The following is an 18,516-nucleotide window of genomic DNA, read 5'->3' as shown; positions in this document are numbered from 1 at the left end:
AGAAACTTTTCTTTCCTGAGCAAAGACAGAAGAGGAGAGATCTGATTCAACCAATCAGCCAGGGCACATGAGGGTCTTCAAGCTCTCACCTTCAAGGACTTTCTCCTGTTCAGGACTCAACATAATTCTGATGGTCTACGTAGAACTAGAAGCATATCTGAATATCAAAGTCTAACAGAAACTGATTTAAATCTACATTATAGCTGGACTGCTTCTTCAGCTAAGCATTTTGATTTTATAAGCACTCATTTAAAGTAAGTCGACAGGAGTTCCCATTTAATTACAAACTTCAAGATTTACCCAGAAAAAAATAGTCTTTAAAATTATTTTAATAACAACTGTTTAATTTACTTATTTCTTAGACGGAAAGCCTGGTAGCTTATTTGGGTAATGGCCTACAATTATATAACTTTGTACATATGAATTGATTGGGACCCAATACAATCTAAAACAGAGAAATTCAAAGACATTTCTTAAGTATTCCCTCCGTGAAAATGGGGCTGGAGGGAGACCCAAAAATGTAGAAACATTTCAAGTAGACACCAACACACACCTAGACCTTTGCAGCATTCATTTAATTCTAAGAGAAGAGGCATACTACTCAGAAAAGGGGCAGAGATTTCCTAGTCTTCTTGATCAAAATGGTTCAGCTAGATATGCAATGGATAGCAATATTTTAACAAGTCTAAATTATCACAACAGATTTTAATATAGTATGGTAATTCATGTAGTCATCACTGAAAAAGGTATTCAACGTGAATAAAATGTTTGAGGAAACTAATGTTCACCTCTTTTAATACCAAAGCTTTTTAAAAAATTTTAATCATTATAAGATAAAACTTTTCAAACTTGTATTACATATATGTATATGTAATTTCACCTTTTCTTGATGACACAGAGTCACAGTAATAGACAATTATCAGAAGATGATAACAGAGTGATGTCCTCTAGGCTGGCCTGGCTGCCCCTACGATAATGGTCTTCGACAGTGTATGCTCTTCGTAATTTGTTCTATCTCGTTTCTTTCAAGCCCTCATTCTGAACAGCTAAGATGCTATGGGCTGGAAAATCAAATAATTAAAATTTCACATAAAAACAAATGCATGAGCTCTAACTTACAGACTTTGTGATCTATGTGCATTGCTCAAAGGCATTTGTTAAAAAAACTATTCCAATTTTCTCAGTTTGTTCTGTTTTGATGAGACTGAAAGCTTATCTCTGGATGAATGAGGCATTACTGTACATAAATATTTAAACAAGTCCATTTGAATATTAACAAAAAGATATAACTAAACATTAGTATTGTTGTCTTTTTAAACAAAGTATTCTATAACTTTAGAGTAACACTGGGTTCCAGTTTCTTTCCCCCAGAAATGAACATAAACAAATGTCCTATTAATAATATCAGCTTGTCCAAACAAATGAAAAACAAAAAACAAAAAACTGAGGTGCAATCATGTCACAGTTAATGCATGTCTGCTTCCAATACATTCAAAGACAATAGTTTTTTTAAAAAAAATCAATAGTTAAAATAGGCCTTTTGCAGTCTGAGAATTCAAGATACTTAAAAAAATTTGTAAATACACACACATGCAAATTCTTCATATATACAAATTTTCACAAAATTAAGAAGTTGCAAAGAAATTAGAAGGATTACGGTGAATCTGACAAGCTACATTTAAATGCTTTACCACTGACATATTCCTGAATACAGCAGTCATAGTAGTTTTAATAAATTTTCTACATGGCCTTTTATAAAATTTCTTCTTTTAGACATAAAAGTCACTAAACGTCTTCTGAAATTCTAATTTAAGAATTCAAGATGTTCTCAATTCACTACTCATATTTAAGGCCACTTTGGTAAAGGCATTGCAGCAAGAACACAAAAACAATAGCATATTTTCTAATATTTATTTTTTCACCTGCAAACTGTAGCAAAACATGATCAGCTTTATTATGCAGACAGGTATCCCTCTACATTTTTAAAGAATTTAGGCATGTATAAATAGAAGAGCTCTTTAGAAAGGAAAAATTCAAGAATGAATAAAACCTTCCAATTTTGACTTTGTAACTTTCCAGTAGCAATATGGTTAAAATGATTTTAGATCATTCATTCCAAGATATACGACAGCACCTTAAAAGTGGCTGATCTATTTCCCCAGTAACGTTTCTCACATAACAATGTGTTAAAGTTACAAATACTGATATGCACAAATAGCTAATTTCTAAGAAAAATATGTACAGTACTGCAGCATAATGAATGTGGTATCTGCAATAACTTAATATTAGCCAATTTTTAATATACATGATACCGCTACCTTTTTCTGCCAATTCACAGGTTAAAAGTTGTTACTGGAGCCCTCTGTTTTGCACATATTACCTGGTGTTTAATACACAATGCAGGCTTTTTAAAGACGTCTCTTGTGTTTAAAGCTAAGATCAGTGAAACAAGACAACAGTGCAAGAGGCGGAGAGATGTAATGTGACCACGTAAAAGTTCGTTCCAGTAAAGTGTCTATATAAGGCTATAAGAAAGGATTGGTTGATGAGCTTCCTGTTGGAAATTGTCCTGTTGGTGCACCAGTCTAAAGGAAAACATAAGACAAAACAAGCAGACAAATAAGAGTAGTGTGTGGAAAAGATGAAAATATTAAACAGTATTTAGATTAGGAAATATTTTATAATTATTGGCAATCATATTTATTCATTATTCTTATTAGCAACATACTATAATGAAACTATTAGGTATCAGGCACTTGCTGGGCCTCTATATCCATTATTTCATATACTTCTCATAATAGATTCTAAGAAGGGACTTAGCTCTAAAAAAAATATTTATGATTCAAACCAAATCTCTGACTCCAAGACCCCTTTTCACACTAATTCACTTAATCTATAGCCTCTCATAAGATGTTACTTCGACAAGGAAGCAGACACGTTTCATGTTATAAAACAGCTTATTTACTGTCAATGCTTTGATTTGCAACTGATTAATGTGTGGGGTTTTTTTAAGTCAAAAAAGGATCGGGGGCCAGTCCAGTGGCATAGTGGTTAAGTTTGCACGCTCCACTTTGGGAGCCTGGGGTTCGGATGCGGGCACGGACCTACATACCGCTCATCAAGCCATGCTGTGGCGGTCCCCCACATACAAAATAAGAGGAAGACTGGCACAGATGTTAGCTCAGAGACAATCTTCCTCAAGCAAAAAGAGGAAGATTGGCAACAGATGTTGGCTCAGGAACAATCTTCCTCACTCCCTCGCCCCCGCAAAAAAAGGATCGCGCATGATGGCTGCCTCAATTTGCACAATCTTACGTTGTCATATTAGTAGAACACCAAACAACATCTAGGAGGAGTCAATCCTGCTTTTCCTAATTTGAAAATAACATGCAACAATTTATAAAGTGTTTAAAATTGCATCCCACTTACCATAAAAGGATTACTAGATACTCCTGCAGCTGCAACTTGACCAAAAGGAGTTACCACCGGCTTTGTTTGTCCAAATGCTGCAAAACCTGCACCTTGTTAAAACAGAAGCCCCAATTATAACCCATGCCTTTGAGAGACAATCTGATGCTTACAAAGCCTCATAGTGAGTTTCAGAGAAATTCCTACCAGAGCAACCAAATAAAATATCAATGTTAAGTTCTTGGGTCTCATGCTCTTTCAAATACTAGAGACAAACTTCCTGTGGCATGTCTTAAAAGAGCTTTCATGTAGCTCTCCAGAAATGGTTAATTCCAATTGGTCTCAGCTTTGTAAACTGCTGACAGTCAAAAGATTTAATTAACAGATGAGCTTGTGAGAGCTATCTGAGAAGAGCTAAGAGGACAACACATTGTTTCTTTTTTTTTCCCTCCCCAAAGCCTCAGTACATAGTTGTATATCCTAGTTGTATACACAATGGTTCCTATGTGAACATCACAGTATTCCCTAGGAAATATTTTATTTCCAAAGTTTTAGTTAACCACTGACTTTAAAAAAAGAAATACATAATCGTAATTCAAGAATAATCTTCAAATCTATGGGCTTCAAACTTTAGGAAATGAGAGAAATGGGTTAAAAAACTGGTCTCTAAGAATCTTCCCAAAGACAATTAACAAAACTTTAAACATAATATAGTTACCTATTTATAAGTCTATGTTACCATACATACTTAAACAAAATGGCACATAACATTTTTCTGATACAAAACAAAAACACTCCAAGTCTATAACATTTCCTTTTAAAATCAAGAAGCATAATAGAACACATAAGACAAATCAATAAGAAAGACACCAGAGATTCTGAGGAAAAAAGGGTACTCTTTAGAGAGTCTCTGATTTCTCCTAAATCTGTAATCTGGCCACAAAAACTTATTACATCATTCAACTTTCTGAGGCCCAAATCATCAAAGGCTTTTACATTTGTGTAGTAAACATGCAGTGGACAGTGCTCCAGCATTCTCTAGGTAAGTCTTTTTGTCCAAACACATATTATGATATTGGATCCCTAAAGGGGACTTACAGCTAGCCAGGTGTCAGCTCTTACCATTAGGCTGTTGAGAAAAAGCTGTCTGCTGAGGGAAAGTTGCTTGGGCTGGGAAGGCAGGCTGCTGGAAGCTGCCACTAAAGCTGGTGGGAAGACTATAGGGAGCAGGAGTACCGAACCCCGCAGGCATGCTCATGGACGCGGTGCCAAAGGTAGCCGCTGACAGGAGAAAAGAAGGGCTGATCACTTACTTACACAATGGTAGGTTTTGTTTCTCGTACTCAACATTATAGAATATACAACACTTACCTTGAAAAATATTAAGATGTACATTAAGGACATTTTAAATTCCAAAACTCGAACAGTTAGTATAAGTTTTAGCGCTATACAGTTTGACATAATCTATAAAATTTTGTTCTCCTGAAACCCAACGACCAGAATAAAACTAATAAAGCTATCATTTGAAATCACAAGAAAATTTTTCAAAGTAATTATATAAAGTTCAAGTCTACTTTTTAAAGCACACCAACAAGCAATTTACATGTATACTAGTATACACAGTTTTTAGTTTTGTTTTGCTATATACAGTAAAATAGCCCAAAGTTTAATTTTATCTATTGAATTGTCTGCTATAATATGTACATGCCTGGAAAAAAATTTATAAAACCTCTGCAAAACAGTTCACTAAAAATAACAAGATTTATAGAAGAAATTGGGTTAGAGGTAGGCCACTCAAAACCTATGCAGCTTTGTAACTGGGGCCAAAAAGGGGGACGGGGGAGCTTAATAAAAACACTAACACAACTAAAAGGACACGGGCATTCTTAATAAATCAATTCCAAAGGAAATATATGAACTCCCATTCCTTACTGGAAGGTAAATGAAGGCTGCTTTGGATAAAGGGTACAAGGAAGGTTAAGACTGCTGAGTTACAGAAATTAAGACAAAATGCACAAAGATTGAAAAGGGAGTGAAATAAGCATTCTTAGAAGAGACAAAGAATGGAGGGTAAATGAGTACTGTGTTCAATACTGTACTCCTCCATGGCTTGCCACGTCTAGCCACTGTCACCTGGTGGGATAGAGCACGCACAGCTTGGGGAATCTGTGTGTGAACTACCACTACATATGTGGTATGCTGCCATCATTCCCCCATTCATGAATTACAGTCGTGCGCCACATAACGATGTTTCAGTCAATGACAGATGGCAAATACGATGGTGGTCCCACAAGATTAGTACCATAGTGCCTACGTGTGTAGTAGGCTATACCATCCAGGTTTGGGTCAGTACACTCTATGATATTCGCACAATAATGAAATCAGCCAACAACACATTTCTCAGAACGTATCCCTGTCGTTGTGACGCACGACTGTCCTTATGAACTAACTTGCATTACAGAAACACATGTAGTACAACAGTGTATTACTTATTGTTAGAGAAGATTAAAAACAGAATCTTCCAACTATACACACATTCCAAAAAAGGTCTCAGTGAAACGCTGCTTTTCATACACAATACTAGTAATGAAACAGTGAAATATTCTTAGCATGATGCTAAAACATGATATTTCACTGAAATTCCTAATTTAAAAAAATTTGCCAACTTGACCACTGATTTAAGGCACAGAAATTAATACTAGAAATGTTACACAGAATCATCTTTTATTAAAAAAAACTAAAGAACATGTTATAGATGTTGCCCAAAGTAATCCTAATTCTAATGTTTATAACAATGTAATTTTCCTCAATGTACCTAATCAGAATGTCAGATTTTTTAAATTACTTTTTTACTGTTGACGAGGAAAAAGGGAAAACAAGCCACCAGGAAGCAAGTGAATTAAAGAATAATAAGCACATTGCAAGGGAAAGAGGGCTTCATAACAGACGACAATGCACTGACATAACTTTGACAATTACTTTTTAAGAAAGCACTAAGAAGCAAAACTTGGATACAGTTAAGCAAAACTAAACTCCATGGAATAATGTGGTAAATGGTTTGGTATATCGAAAAGGTGCCACTCAAAGTACTATGAATTCAAACTCAAGAAAAACAATCGCAAAAGCTATTAACATTCTACTGTGACCATGGAGGTAAGCAACAATGCTTTTCAGCAGTAAAAACATAAACCACTACAAAAAATTTTCATATAACTTTAAATGTAATCCCAATGCCACACATCCATGCCCACTCCATTTTAAAACATAGGAAAAACTTAATTCCACATGCAGGGATCCAGAACACTAGCAGAAGCTTCCACAAGCAGGTAGACAAACTGCCACACAAATCTAGACATTAGTTGTGGCCACCTACCAAAATGAGCGTGAGGAAACACTTGAGAATGCATTGCTCCAGAAAGGCCTTATGGAAAGCCATAAAGAGACCAAAGTCAATTAACTTATGGATAACTACTGTCAAATAAAAGTAAATTTGTTTCATTAAAAAGCTCTAAAATTAGAATGTACTGTTACAAAGTGGGTAGCATAAGAACATATTATAAAAACACATCCACAAAGAGTTGTTTTATTTCAACTATATTCATGACACTGTAATATTTACAGTTTGAAATAAAAGGGAGGTTAAAATAATAAATACCAGAATAAAAAATACCAAATTAAGAAACATTTATGAAATTCATTTTTTAAATAAACACTAACATTTTTTTCATGTGAAGATACAACCATATCCATAAAAAGACTCTGTAGGCCTCATGAGTTACATCCAAAAAAGCTATTCATAGGATCATCTAAAAGGATTTAGCATCTACCTTTAGCATCTAGGAAAGTCAAATCTTGGAGAGGGCACCAGAATAATGCTTGACTGTTTTATTTACAACTCTGTACATTAACTGGAATACATAAAGATAACACAAGGGAACTATGAAGCATTATGAGGGGAAACTATTCAACGTAGTTCATTAGAAAGGTGAGCAGCACTTTCTGTTTAAAATGCAGTGGCTGAAAAGGGAGGAAAAAGAAACATGCTCCTTGTGCAGATCTTACTCCCCTGGCATGACTAAGGTCAGAGAGGTTACATATAAATAAATGTAATTAATAAAACACAAATGTAGGTTGTTGCACACCAAACCTTTCTATGTTTGTTTGTTATAAGCATCTGGAGTGGGACTGTCTCTAAAATAGATGTCCATGCATTTAAATTAGCATACTAAACCAATTAAACTGTGGGAAACAGCAAATGAGAGACTGGAGTGGTTTTGAGTCTTGGTTCTGTTATTTTCTAACTATAGGAAATTACTTAAATTCTATAAGCCTCAGTTTCCTCATGTGCAAATAGGAGTGGAGAGACAGGGACGATAATAGTACTTACTTTGCAAAGCTGCTGTGAGGATTAAACGTAACAAGGAATTTTAAAAGTACTATATAGTTAATATTCAATGAACGTATTTTTCGTGCTAACTTAAAAAGATGTTTTTTAAACTGTGATGTGTTTCCCATATCATTCTGGCATAGAACCCTGTTCCATGGAGTACTGATACAACATCTCAGGAGACATGTTCTACAAAACATACTTTGGCAAAAACTAACTTTCAGTCAACAGTGACTGTTAACCACTCTTAATGACTATACCTCAGTCTGCAACAATGATACCCTCCTAAGCTCTAGTCTCGGGCTGCCATAAAAAATTCTTAGACTTTTTTTGACAGCTTTTTGAGATATAATTCACATATCATATAATTTGTCCACTTAAAATATAGCGTTCAATGTTTTGTAATATATTCATAGGATTATCCAACCATCATCAAAATCTAATTTTAAAACGTTTTCATCCCTAAAAGAAATTCCCTACCTATCAGCTGTCACTCTGCATTTCACCACACCTACTTGCTGTCTCTATAGATTTGCCCATTCTGGACATACTATATAAATGGAATCATACATAATATGCCATTTTGTGACTAGCTGGTTTTATTTAGCCCAGTATTTTCAAGGTTCACCCATGTTGTAGTGTCTATCAGTACTTCACTACCTTTTATTATCAAACAAATTCCATTGCATGGCTATAACATACTCGGTTTGTCCATTCATCAGATGATGGACATTTGGGGCGTCCCCACTTTTTGGCTATTATGAATAACGCTGCTATGAACATTTGTGTACAAGTTTTTGTGTGGATGTATGTTTTTATTTCTCTTGGGTATATTCCCGTAAGTGGAACTGCTAGGTCATATGATACTCTATGTTTAACTTTTTGAGAAACTGATTTCCAAAGGAGTTATACCATTTTACATCCCCACTAGCAAAAGTTTTCTAATTCCCTCAGTGCTTATTATTGTCTCTTTTTGATTACAGCAATCCTAGTGGGTATGAAGTGATATCTCACTGTGGTGTTTTCTGGTTTTTGGTTTTTTGGGGGGATTTTTTTGCTGAGGAAGATTAGCCCTGAGCTAACATCTGTGCCAGTCTTCCTCCACTTTATATGTGGGTTGCTGCTATAGTATGGCTGACAAATGTTATACGTTTGCTCCTGGGATCCAAACCTACAAACCAGGGCTGCGAAAGCAGAGCGTGCCAAACTTAACCACTACTCCATGGAGCCAGCCCCCTCACTGTGGTTTTGATTTATATTTCCCTAATGACTAACGATGTTCAATATCTTTTCATGAGCTTACTGAACATCTGTATATCTTCTTTACAGTAATGTCTATTCAAATCCTCTGCTCATTTTTTAACTGAGTTGTCCCGTTATTACTAAGTTGTAAGCGTCATTATATATTCTGCACACAAGTATCAGATAAATGATTTGCAAATATTTTCTCAAGACCACTATGAAGTTTAATTTTGTGTATGTGTTATTTTTTTAAACTTTACTGTCTTTATTGGCTGGTAAAAGTGCCAAGTGCAGATTATTAAATGTTAGAGATGTTCAAATATCCAAACATTAAGAGTAAACTGAGGGTGAGAATGTAGGGAGAATAAATCACTTCTATAAACAAACATGTTCTACACAGTCCATGTAACTTTCTATTTAGGTTTTTTCCTTTGCTTTTCCTTATCCATGACCATCCCATTTTTGTATTAATCTCCATTTCCAGAATATACTAGATAGGTTAGGTGGGCTTACTGAGTATTTAGATGAAAACAAGAAATAGCATATAATGCTGACATGTATGAGTTTCATCAATGCAAAAATAAATTATAAATATGGAGGCTATATGTTCCACTGGAATGAAAATAGTGCTGGTTTAGAAGAGTTCTAGATACTAATATTAGATTAGTCATTAATTAATTTTGAACCCTCAAGGCAAATTCATGAAATTGGTTTCCACCTAGGTAATAAAACAGGGATAGTGGGCTAGATGCTACTATGATTCCTTGAGCTCTACATTTCTCTAAGTCTATCTCCTTGGGGAAAAAAATCTTTAAAATCATTCATTCATTCATTAAAATGAATGTTAGGAAATAAAGGCTATTCGTTCAGTGGCAAAGGAGAGATTTAAGAGTTATAAGAGAATTTCCTAAAAATTAAAAATTATATTAACTCAATTAGATTTAAGGGATCGAGGGCTCTGAAAAAAAAAGAATGTTAAATATTTTATAGAAGCCTAAAATAAGAAAGGACTTAGGACATACTGGCTCATCTCCTAATGAAGGTTTCCATGTAACATAAAGTTAAAGCGCCAAAGCTTTAGAAATGCAGAAAAAAAAAATTATTAAAATGTGTATTTAAAGCATGAAATATATCAGTAAAATGGTTAAAATTTCACATAAAACTATTATGCAATTCCCTCTTTCAAAAGCTACCTCAAATGGAATTTAGCAATATTATTACATGTGAAAGAAATAAAAAATATTTCCTAAAGAAATAATATTAATTTTGATGGCATAAAACATTGGAAATTCCTAAGCATAAAGTATTTGTCAAAGAAATGTTTATATTTCAGCTTCAATAAGAACATACGTAGTTAACATTTACTTTTAGTTAATTCAATAACTAATAAAGGTGATCAATATGAAAAATTCAAAATAGTTTATAATTGAAAAATTTTACCCTGAACTAAAAATTTGTAAACACAGTAGATTTACCTCTCGATAAATTTTGCTTAGGTTAATCTTAAAATTACTTTATATCATGTCAACATACATTGTACGTTATATATTATTTTACATCCTACTGAGAACCTTAACTTTAAAGGACTTTCATACTCTAAATAACCTAAGCAAAAAAAAGCCCTTAACTCTGACAGAACCAACTCAGAGGTACAGTCATGAAAGGAAAATAACAGGAAAGATTTACCAAGTACATACAATAATTCAAAGACCACACACAGTGGTCTGCATCATCTAATTCTCACAAAACCCTGCCAGTCAGAGAATATTGTTCACATTCTACAGAAAAGGACAACAATAAGGCTCAGAGAAGTTAGAATAACACACCCTCAGTCAAGGTATAATCTATGTTTCCATTCTTCAGCTGTTAAATGGGGTCATAACAGCTATAAACAGCTCAACAGTATCTTGCAAATAACTTTAAACACTCAACAAATGTTAGTACATCTCCCTTTCATCTTTACTTCATTCATTAAAAAAAGAATATACAAAAAGCTTTCTTTGGATCACCTAGCAAGTAAATACTAAATCAGGATTTGAACACAAGTTTGGCTGCACCCAAAACATATTCACTTAACTTTTCTGCGCCTTAGTTCCCTCTGCTGTCAAAAAGTAATTAAAACATTTATTTGATGAGAGTTAAGAGGATTACACGAGACAATGTACAAAAACTCATGTGCCATGAGACATTTTACAAATTCAAGTAGAAATAATATACTAAGAAACAGAAAACTGCATATATCACAACTGATGAATAATATATTTTTGTCCAAAACACAAAAGAAATGTAAAACAATCGAGTAGGTATACTTGAATTAAAACAAACCATTTTTTAAAAATTAAATTGTGTGAAATTCAAATACCTATTAAACACCTATTATGCAAGACACCAACAAATTATGACTAAAGACATTTATGTGAAAAAGCAAAATTATACTTCAAACTCCTAAAATCACAATTCTTAATCTTGCCAGTGACAAAGAGGTTTGCTAAAAATTACTTTTTTTTTTTTTTTAAAGATTTTATGTTTTCCTTTTTTTCCCCAAAGCCCCCTGGTACATAGTTGTATATTTTTAGTTGTGAGTCCTTCTAGTTGTGGCATGTGGGATGTCGCCTCAGCATGGCTTGATGAGCGGTGCCATGTCCACGTCCAGGATCTGAACTGGTGAAATCCTGGGCCACTGAAGCAGAGTGCACAAACTTAACCACTCAGCCATGGGGCAAACCCCTAATTACTAAATCTTCTTCTTTTTTTTTTTTGAGGAAGATTAGCCCTGAGCTAACATCTGCCGCCAATCCTCCTCTTTTTGTTAAGGAAGACTGGCCCTGAGCTAACATCCGTGCCCATGTTCCTCTACTTTATATGTGGGATGGCCACCACAGCATGGCTTGCCAAGCAGTGCCATGTCCGCACCCAGGATCCAAACTGGTGAACCCTGGGCCCCCAAAATGGAACGTGTGAACTTAACTCCTGCGCCACCAGGCCAGCCCCACTAACTCTTAATGGAGCAAATTTAATTGCAATGTTCCAAAGTACCTTATCTCTCAAGATTTCACATTAACATATGCTATAACTGGAGTTTAGGCTTTAGTTCTAAAATTATTGGGGCACAAAACAAAGCTGACAAACTCTAGACTTAATGGGTATTAAGCCACACCACATGCACTTGCTGACAGTCTGAAGTATTGCCAAATAGCTCTGGTGTTCAGAGTAATAAGACAAAGATCGAAAGGTACATTACAAGACACGCTGGTCCCATGGCCAAGTGGTTAAAATCACGTGCTCTGCTTTGGCAGCCCCGGGTTTCACTGGTTCAGATCCTGGGCGCAGACATGGCACTGCTAGTCAGGCCACGCTGAGGCGGTGTCCCACGTGCCACAACTAGAAGGACTCACAACTAAAATATACAATGAGGAACTGGGGAGATTTGAGGAGAAAAAGGAAAAAAAAATTGACAACAGCTGTTAGCTCAGGTGCCAATCTAAAACAAAAAGGTACATTACAAGAAAGATATGTCTGGCTTGCAGTATGAACCAAAAAAAAAAAGAGAGAGAGGGATAAAGAGGATTAAGACAAAAAAGGCTATCAAAAGAAAAAATATTCAAATATTATTCCCACAAGTTAAAAAATGTTGGGCCAGCCCAGGTTGCCTAGTGGTTAAGTTCAGCACACTCCGCTCCAGCAGCCCAGGTTCAGTTCCCAAGCATGGACCTACACCACTTGTCTGCCAGTGGCTATGCTGTTGCTGTGGTGGTGGCTCACATACAAAAAGAGGAAGACTGGCAGTGGAACTTAGCTTAGGGTGAATCTTCCTCAGAAAAATTAAATAAATAGATAATTAAAAATGTTAACACTCTAAAAGAGATATGCATTAGAAAAAGACCTGATTATTAAGTCCTCATGTAACAAAGTCCATTCATCCCTTGCAATCTCATGAGAAGCAAAAAACAAAACAAAACAAACTTCTCATAAATTTTTCCTATTGAGATTGAATGAGTTATAACCAGTAACTCTGAAACCAGGCAACCAAATAAGTCAGAATTACTGTGTTCAAGTACTATCTCTGTCATAAGTTAGCTGTGTGGCTCAAGGAAGTTTCGTCTCCATGCTTGAGCTTCCTCACCTGAAAAATGAAAGCTTTAACTGAGTAGCAGTGGGCACTAGATAACTTTTAAGGTCCCTTTCAAATATTAAATTTCAGGATTTTATAAATTTTCAGTTAGCATTTGCCTTTATAGACAGACTCTCCCATCTATCTCCCATTCACTTCAGGAAGAAAGACACCTTATTTTCTGATGTTTTTCACATGGTGTCTCTGCAACAAATACCTTTTCCAAAGTTTACTGTTCTATAATCTATCTTTATTTCTTACCTGTTGCTCCTCTGGCATTGGTCTGAAATGGATTTGTAGAAGATGCCACAGAAGGACCAGCAGCAGCAACAAATGGATTTGTGGAAGGTGTAGCTTTAAAAAATTATAAAATACACAATAAAATCCTAATACATTTGTATTCAATTATCTAAAGTATTTGTTTATATATTTTTAAAGATAGATAACTAGAGCTGTCTCATAATAAATCCTTGCTTTGACTGTCTTCTGGTACCCCTAAGAAAATGCTTTACAATATACATTTGGCTCTTCATAAAAACCAGTATATATACAGCAGAAACACATACCTCCGAATGGAGCAGGCACACTTGAAGAAGCAGGCTGTGTCTGTGCAGAAGCACCCACTGGCACTGTTCCAAAAACATTGCTAAAAACAAATATTGAAACAGTTCATATAAAAAAAGAAAGGGTAATCTATCTACAGGGTGGCCATAAAATGTGGAAACAAATAATTATGAACATTCATGTATCACAGCAGTTCTCAAACTTTAAGTCTCAGGACACATTTAAATTCTGAAAAATTATGAAGAACCCCAAAGAGCCTTTGTTTAAGTGTGGTATATTTATCAATACATACAGTACAGAAATTTTTAAAAATTTATTCATTTGAAAATAATACAGCAATCACTACATGCTAACATATGGAGCATTTTTATGACAAATAACTAGATTTTCCAAAATAAAAGGAACTTACTGAGAAGAGTAACACTTTGATACTTTTGCAAATCCCTTTAATGGCTGGCTTACTAGAAGATCAATCTGCTGCGGTATGTTATTTAGGTTGAAGTATAGGAAGAAAAACTGGCCTCACATAGATACGAAGTTGAACAATAAATAGGGATATTTTAACAGATTTTTCAGATAATTGTGGATATTTTCTTTATCATACCAAAAACAACAGTGATAGTTTCCTAAAGGTTGGTTGCAATATGGAATTTGAAACCATATCAATAAAGATTTTTGTACTCTCTTAAAGTAACATCCACTAGTCTATCTCGCACTTTAAATGAATCTTCTACAGCTTTTATATCATTTGGAAAATACTTGATGCCAGTCTTCCAAATGTCAACACATTTCTTTACACAAAATCAAAAAATTACAGTCATTAATATCACCACCCATTTCATCAGAAAAGTAATGGGAAGCTGTCAAGCTCATGGTGAGGTCAATAAGTTTTGCAAAATTCTAATAATTGCTTGAAAGTGTGAATATTATCAGTTATTTTCCTTAAAGTGACAGAATAAAATATTCCATTTTTGAGAAAATGTTTGCCAAATATCTATCACAGTCATACATTCAAGGAAAAATTGTGTTCCATAAAACAAGTGGCTGGTTCATTCCACAACTCAAACAACCACACAAGTTGGTTTACCTCAAAACAGCCATCACACTTCAATATGCATCGATACATCAAGAACCGCTTGATGTACACCTCACTTCAACACAGGGACAATTAAGAAGACATAGTTAAAGGTCAAGATTTCACTAACTGACATTTTTACTGATGGTGCAAGAACAATGGCAGGTAAAACATGCCGGCGTCTTAGCACGAATTGAGGCCATGGCACCAAACCATGCGAGTAGCCACCTATGAATCATCATATTTCTTACCACCACACATTCAGTTTTACTTATGAATATTGTTGGTTCAGTTTTTCTTAATATTCTTGATGAAGCAGTAAAAATGTAATTTTATTAAATTTTATTAAAACACAAATAAACCTCTCAGAATCACTATGAATATAATTTTAACCTTGAAAGGGACTCAGGTATTCCAAACATTCCATGGACCACACTCTGTGGCCCACTACGTACAGTAATGTAGTATCAATAAACTATTTGTTTTGTATACCTGTCTATGTTTCCAGACTTCATGGCCACTTTGTTTTGGCCCACTATTACATATGTCCAACGTAGACAATATTAATAAAACAAAAAATATATAAACATTTTAAATTTTATTCTTTGGATTCAATTTTTTCCATCTGGCATACAAAAAATTTATTACTGGAGAACCCAAGTAGTTAGTGCTACAATCCCACCATTTCTCTCTAGAAAAGGTGCTAAAGGGAAATCAGCTACTAGGATAACAAAAGAAAGAAGAAGAGACAAGCTTAGAAATGGAAAACAAAGAGATGCATAAAACACTGTACAGGTAATTCACCTGTACTTCTAGGTCTGTTTCCTTAACTCTTAAATGAAGAAGTCAAAACTAGAAGAGTTTTTAAAGATCTGATGTTGTTAAAATGTGTTAGGCTTCCTGCTGCCAAGAATTCCTTTACGCCAGATACCCCAGAACACAGTAACAGATATGACTATTTGTAAATACCACTGTGACATGGAAGAGAGAGAGAAGTGGTGTCGGGTCCTGGTACAAACATCTCTAAAAATGTTTATTTACAACTAAGGCTACAATATGTTACTTTCAGTATTTAGCCTTCATGACTGAAAACTGTACCCTAAACAGTTCTCTGCTGAGTATAATTAAATCTGTAAATAACTGACCATTTGGAGACGTGTACATACTCTTAATTACATTTTGGTATTTCAAGGAGGAATACTTCTGATTAAATGAAAAGATAAAATTATGGTAATTATTCAAAGTGTATTATTTTATTAGCAAATTAAACTCAGTCTCCTCAAATTTATACAAATATTAAATACTTTAAAAATTACACCCCAAAATAGTTATTATTTAACAACATTATTATTCAGAGTTGAAAAAAGATTAAAAGATAAAACACAAAGCAGGAACACTAAGCAGGTACCTGCTAGCATTACTTGTGGAAGTATATGCATTACTGGAGGTGGCTGCAGAGCTGAAAACGCTGTCTAATTCAGCCAGGGCTGCATACTTGTCTGAAGATGCACTTGACTGACTGGGAACTGAAACCACAGAACCAACAGGAGCTTTACCTGTGGTCCCAAAGCCACTGCCCTGATCACCACCTGTGAACAAACAAACACAATTTACACCAAAAATTTAAAGTTACACTTTCAACTTATCAACCAAATTTGCAATGGAACATATATAAATTTAAAACTGATCTGGAACTAAGCAAATAAATGGACAGGATTCTGGAGTTTTACCTAATAAATAATCTAGGAAATACTGGACCATTATTAGTAGCTATACACACCACTGTGGTAAAGACAGAATATTGTTTCTACAAACACTAAGACTCTGTACCAATAACAAATCTAAACTGTGCATAAAGAAGAAATTCTCAAAGTGCTACATTACCATCTCTAAAACACAGGCATCTCATTCAAGTGAACATATAAATTCATAAAATGCTGGACTTAATGTGAACAACCTATTAATACCATTTTCCCAAGACTGTCCAGGAAAACTTAGAGTGAGTAGTAAGAGGAAACATTTACTAAGCACTCACTATAGGCCATGCACTGTGCTAAATGCCTTACATGCAACAACAGATGGAACACAACTCCATGAGTTCAGTGCTACTCCTACACTCACTCTGGGGATGAGAAAGCAGGCCCAGACATCAGGGGACAGAATCCAGCCTGAAAGCAGGCCCTTGCTTGCACTATGCATTTTGAGAGGCAAAATACTGGTCTTTAAGACCAAAGCTGAGTATAAAAATACAGTGTAAAAATCATGTTTTCTTTAAAAAAATAAATATTAAGAGAAAATGGTTCAAGATGAATATATTATAGACCTTCCAGTCAGCTCTATTAAAAGGATTTCTTGGCCCTTTTTGGACTTAGAACAGTAAAGCATGCTTTCTAATACAAAATTAAATATTTGTCAATTATTTTCTTCTAAAACTAGAAGTTTATAAATTCATTTCTATGCCTTCAGTTTTGTAGTTGATATTTCAGATTCAAAATGTGCCATATAGTCATGAACATTTACTGTAGACAAAATTTCTATATAACAACTAAGAATAGCACAGCATCCTCAGATTTTAAGAAATACAACCAAACTTAGAGGACTGCTGAACACAAAAATTTGTATTTGTTGTGTGTAAAGCTTGGTACCTTGCCCAGCACTGAAGATATTGTCTAAATTGGCAAGTGCTGCGTATTTGTCTGCAGTCTGTAGACCAGCTTTATTCGTCGAAACTTTACTAACAGCTGATGCTGTTTGATGACTCTGGGAAGCATTGAAGGTTCCAAAATCAGCACTGGAGGATTTGGGGAAGTTATCAAAATGAGCAAAATTAGCATTTACTGATCCAGCACTTCCACCTGTAACAGAATAAACAGAACACTTGAAGTTTCTACACTTTTCCCAATATCCTTTGATAGATTATATGATCATTTCTTCCTAAATAACATGTTCTAGAAGCAATCCTACATTCTTAAAATTAATAACTGGAAAACAGCATTTAACTTTAATCATCTACATACGACTTTTTATAATTTGTGAAGCTAGATTTTCAAAGGCCTGGCAACATGAAGGGTAACAAGTTTCTATGTGTAATTATCTACCCTGGGAGCGAAGAATGTAATTCACAAGGGGAGCAACTCCATGCTACCTGGTTTGACTCAGTTACTTTACAGAACATTGAGCTACACACTATGACCTTTTACTAGTTCTCCCTAAACAGACTCCACAAGCAAGACACAAAGTGTCTTCCACCACATGCTTTTGCATCTCCATGGAGATTTGGTTGAAACAAATCTCAGGGTAGAGATTTAAAATGTTTAAGATATAAGATTTTCATCCAAAATTTCTTAAAAGGTGGTCTTTGAGCTTTAGACTTCTTTTACTTGAAGAGCTATTAATTCCACCTAATAACTAACAATGTGCATACACCACCATAATGTCCTCAGTAAAACCATGCTCTATTATATAGTTCAAGGAATAAAAATTACAGTACACAATATATAAATAATTTAAATACTATTGCAATTTTTTACTTCATAGAGCACAATTCACCTAATGGTCACTATTTTATATTTCCTGCTAAGATTTTAATGTCTGCTCTGGACCTAAAGTACTAAGAAAAGAGCAAAGCCAGTACTTCATTCTATGCTTCTGATCCTACTCTTTTGAAATTGGTTCTTTATGCCTAAACATTAGTTTCAGCAATCAAAATAGTATTTACATTAGTTATAT

At 34.7% G+C, this 18,516-nt stretch overlaps 1 protein-coding gene across 19 annotated transcripts in view; it reads right to left on the bottom strand.

The window, feature by feature from the left end:
- Positions 1-323: 323 nt before the first annotated feature.
- AGFG1 (ArfGAP with FG repeats 1) overlaps positions 324-18,516 on the bottom strand; it is an 82,799-nt gene continuing 64,606 nt past the window's right edge. For 6 of the 19 annotated variants that reach the window (XM_023642474.2, XM_070269417.1, XM_070269419.1 and 3 more), the window contains 8 exons: positions 17,433-17,642; positions 16,196-16,376; positions 13,715-13,794; positions 13,410-13,502; positions 6,782-6,829; positions 4,531-4,689; positions 3,430-3,521; positions 324-2,585 (listed from right to left, as the gene is read on the bottom strand). In XM_023642474.2, coding sequence (XP_023498242.1) covers positions 2,526-2,585; positions 3,430-3,521; positions 4,531-4,689; positions 6,782-6,829; positions 13,410-13,502; positions 13,715-13,794; positions 16,196-16,376; positions 17,433-17,642 — 923 coding nt within the window. In that variant the 3' untranslated portion in view covers positions 324-2,525. The remainder of the gene's footprint in view (positions 2,586-3,429; positions 3,522-4,530; positions 4,690-6,781; positions 6,830-13,409; positions 13,503-13,714; positions 13,795-16,195; positions 16,377-17,432; positions 17,643-18,516) is intronic. The other 13 variants (XM_023642476.2, XM_070269414.1, XM_023642479.2 and 10 more) reach the window with 3 other exon arrangements.

Source organism: Equus caballus, chromosome 6 (genome assembly GCF_041296265.1).
Source record: "Equus caballus isolate H_3958 breed thoroughbred chromosome 6, TB-T2T, whole genome shotgun sequence".
Classification (NCBI taxonomy): domain Eukaryota; kingdom Metazoa; phylum Chordata; class Mammalia; order Perissodactyla; family Equidae; genus Equus; species Equus caballus.
The sequence above is the reverse complement of the archived record's forward strand: the minus strand, read 5'-3'. Positions and strand labels throughout refer to the sequence as shown.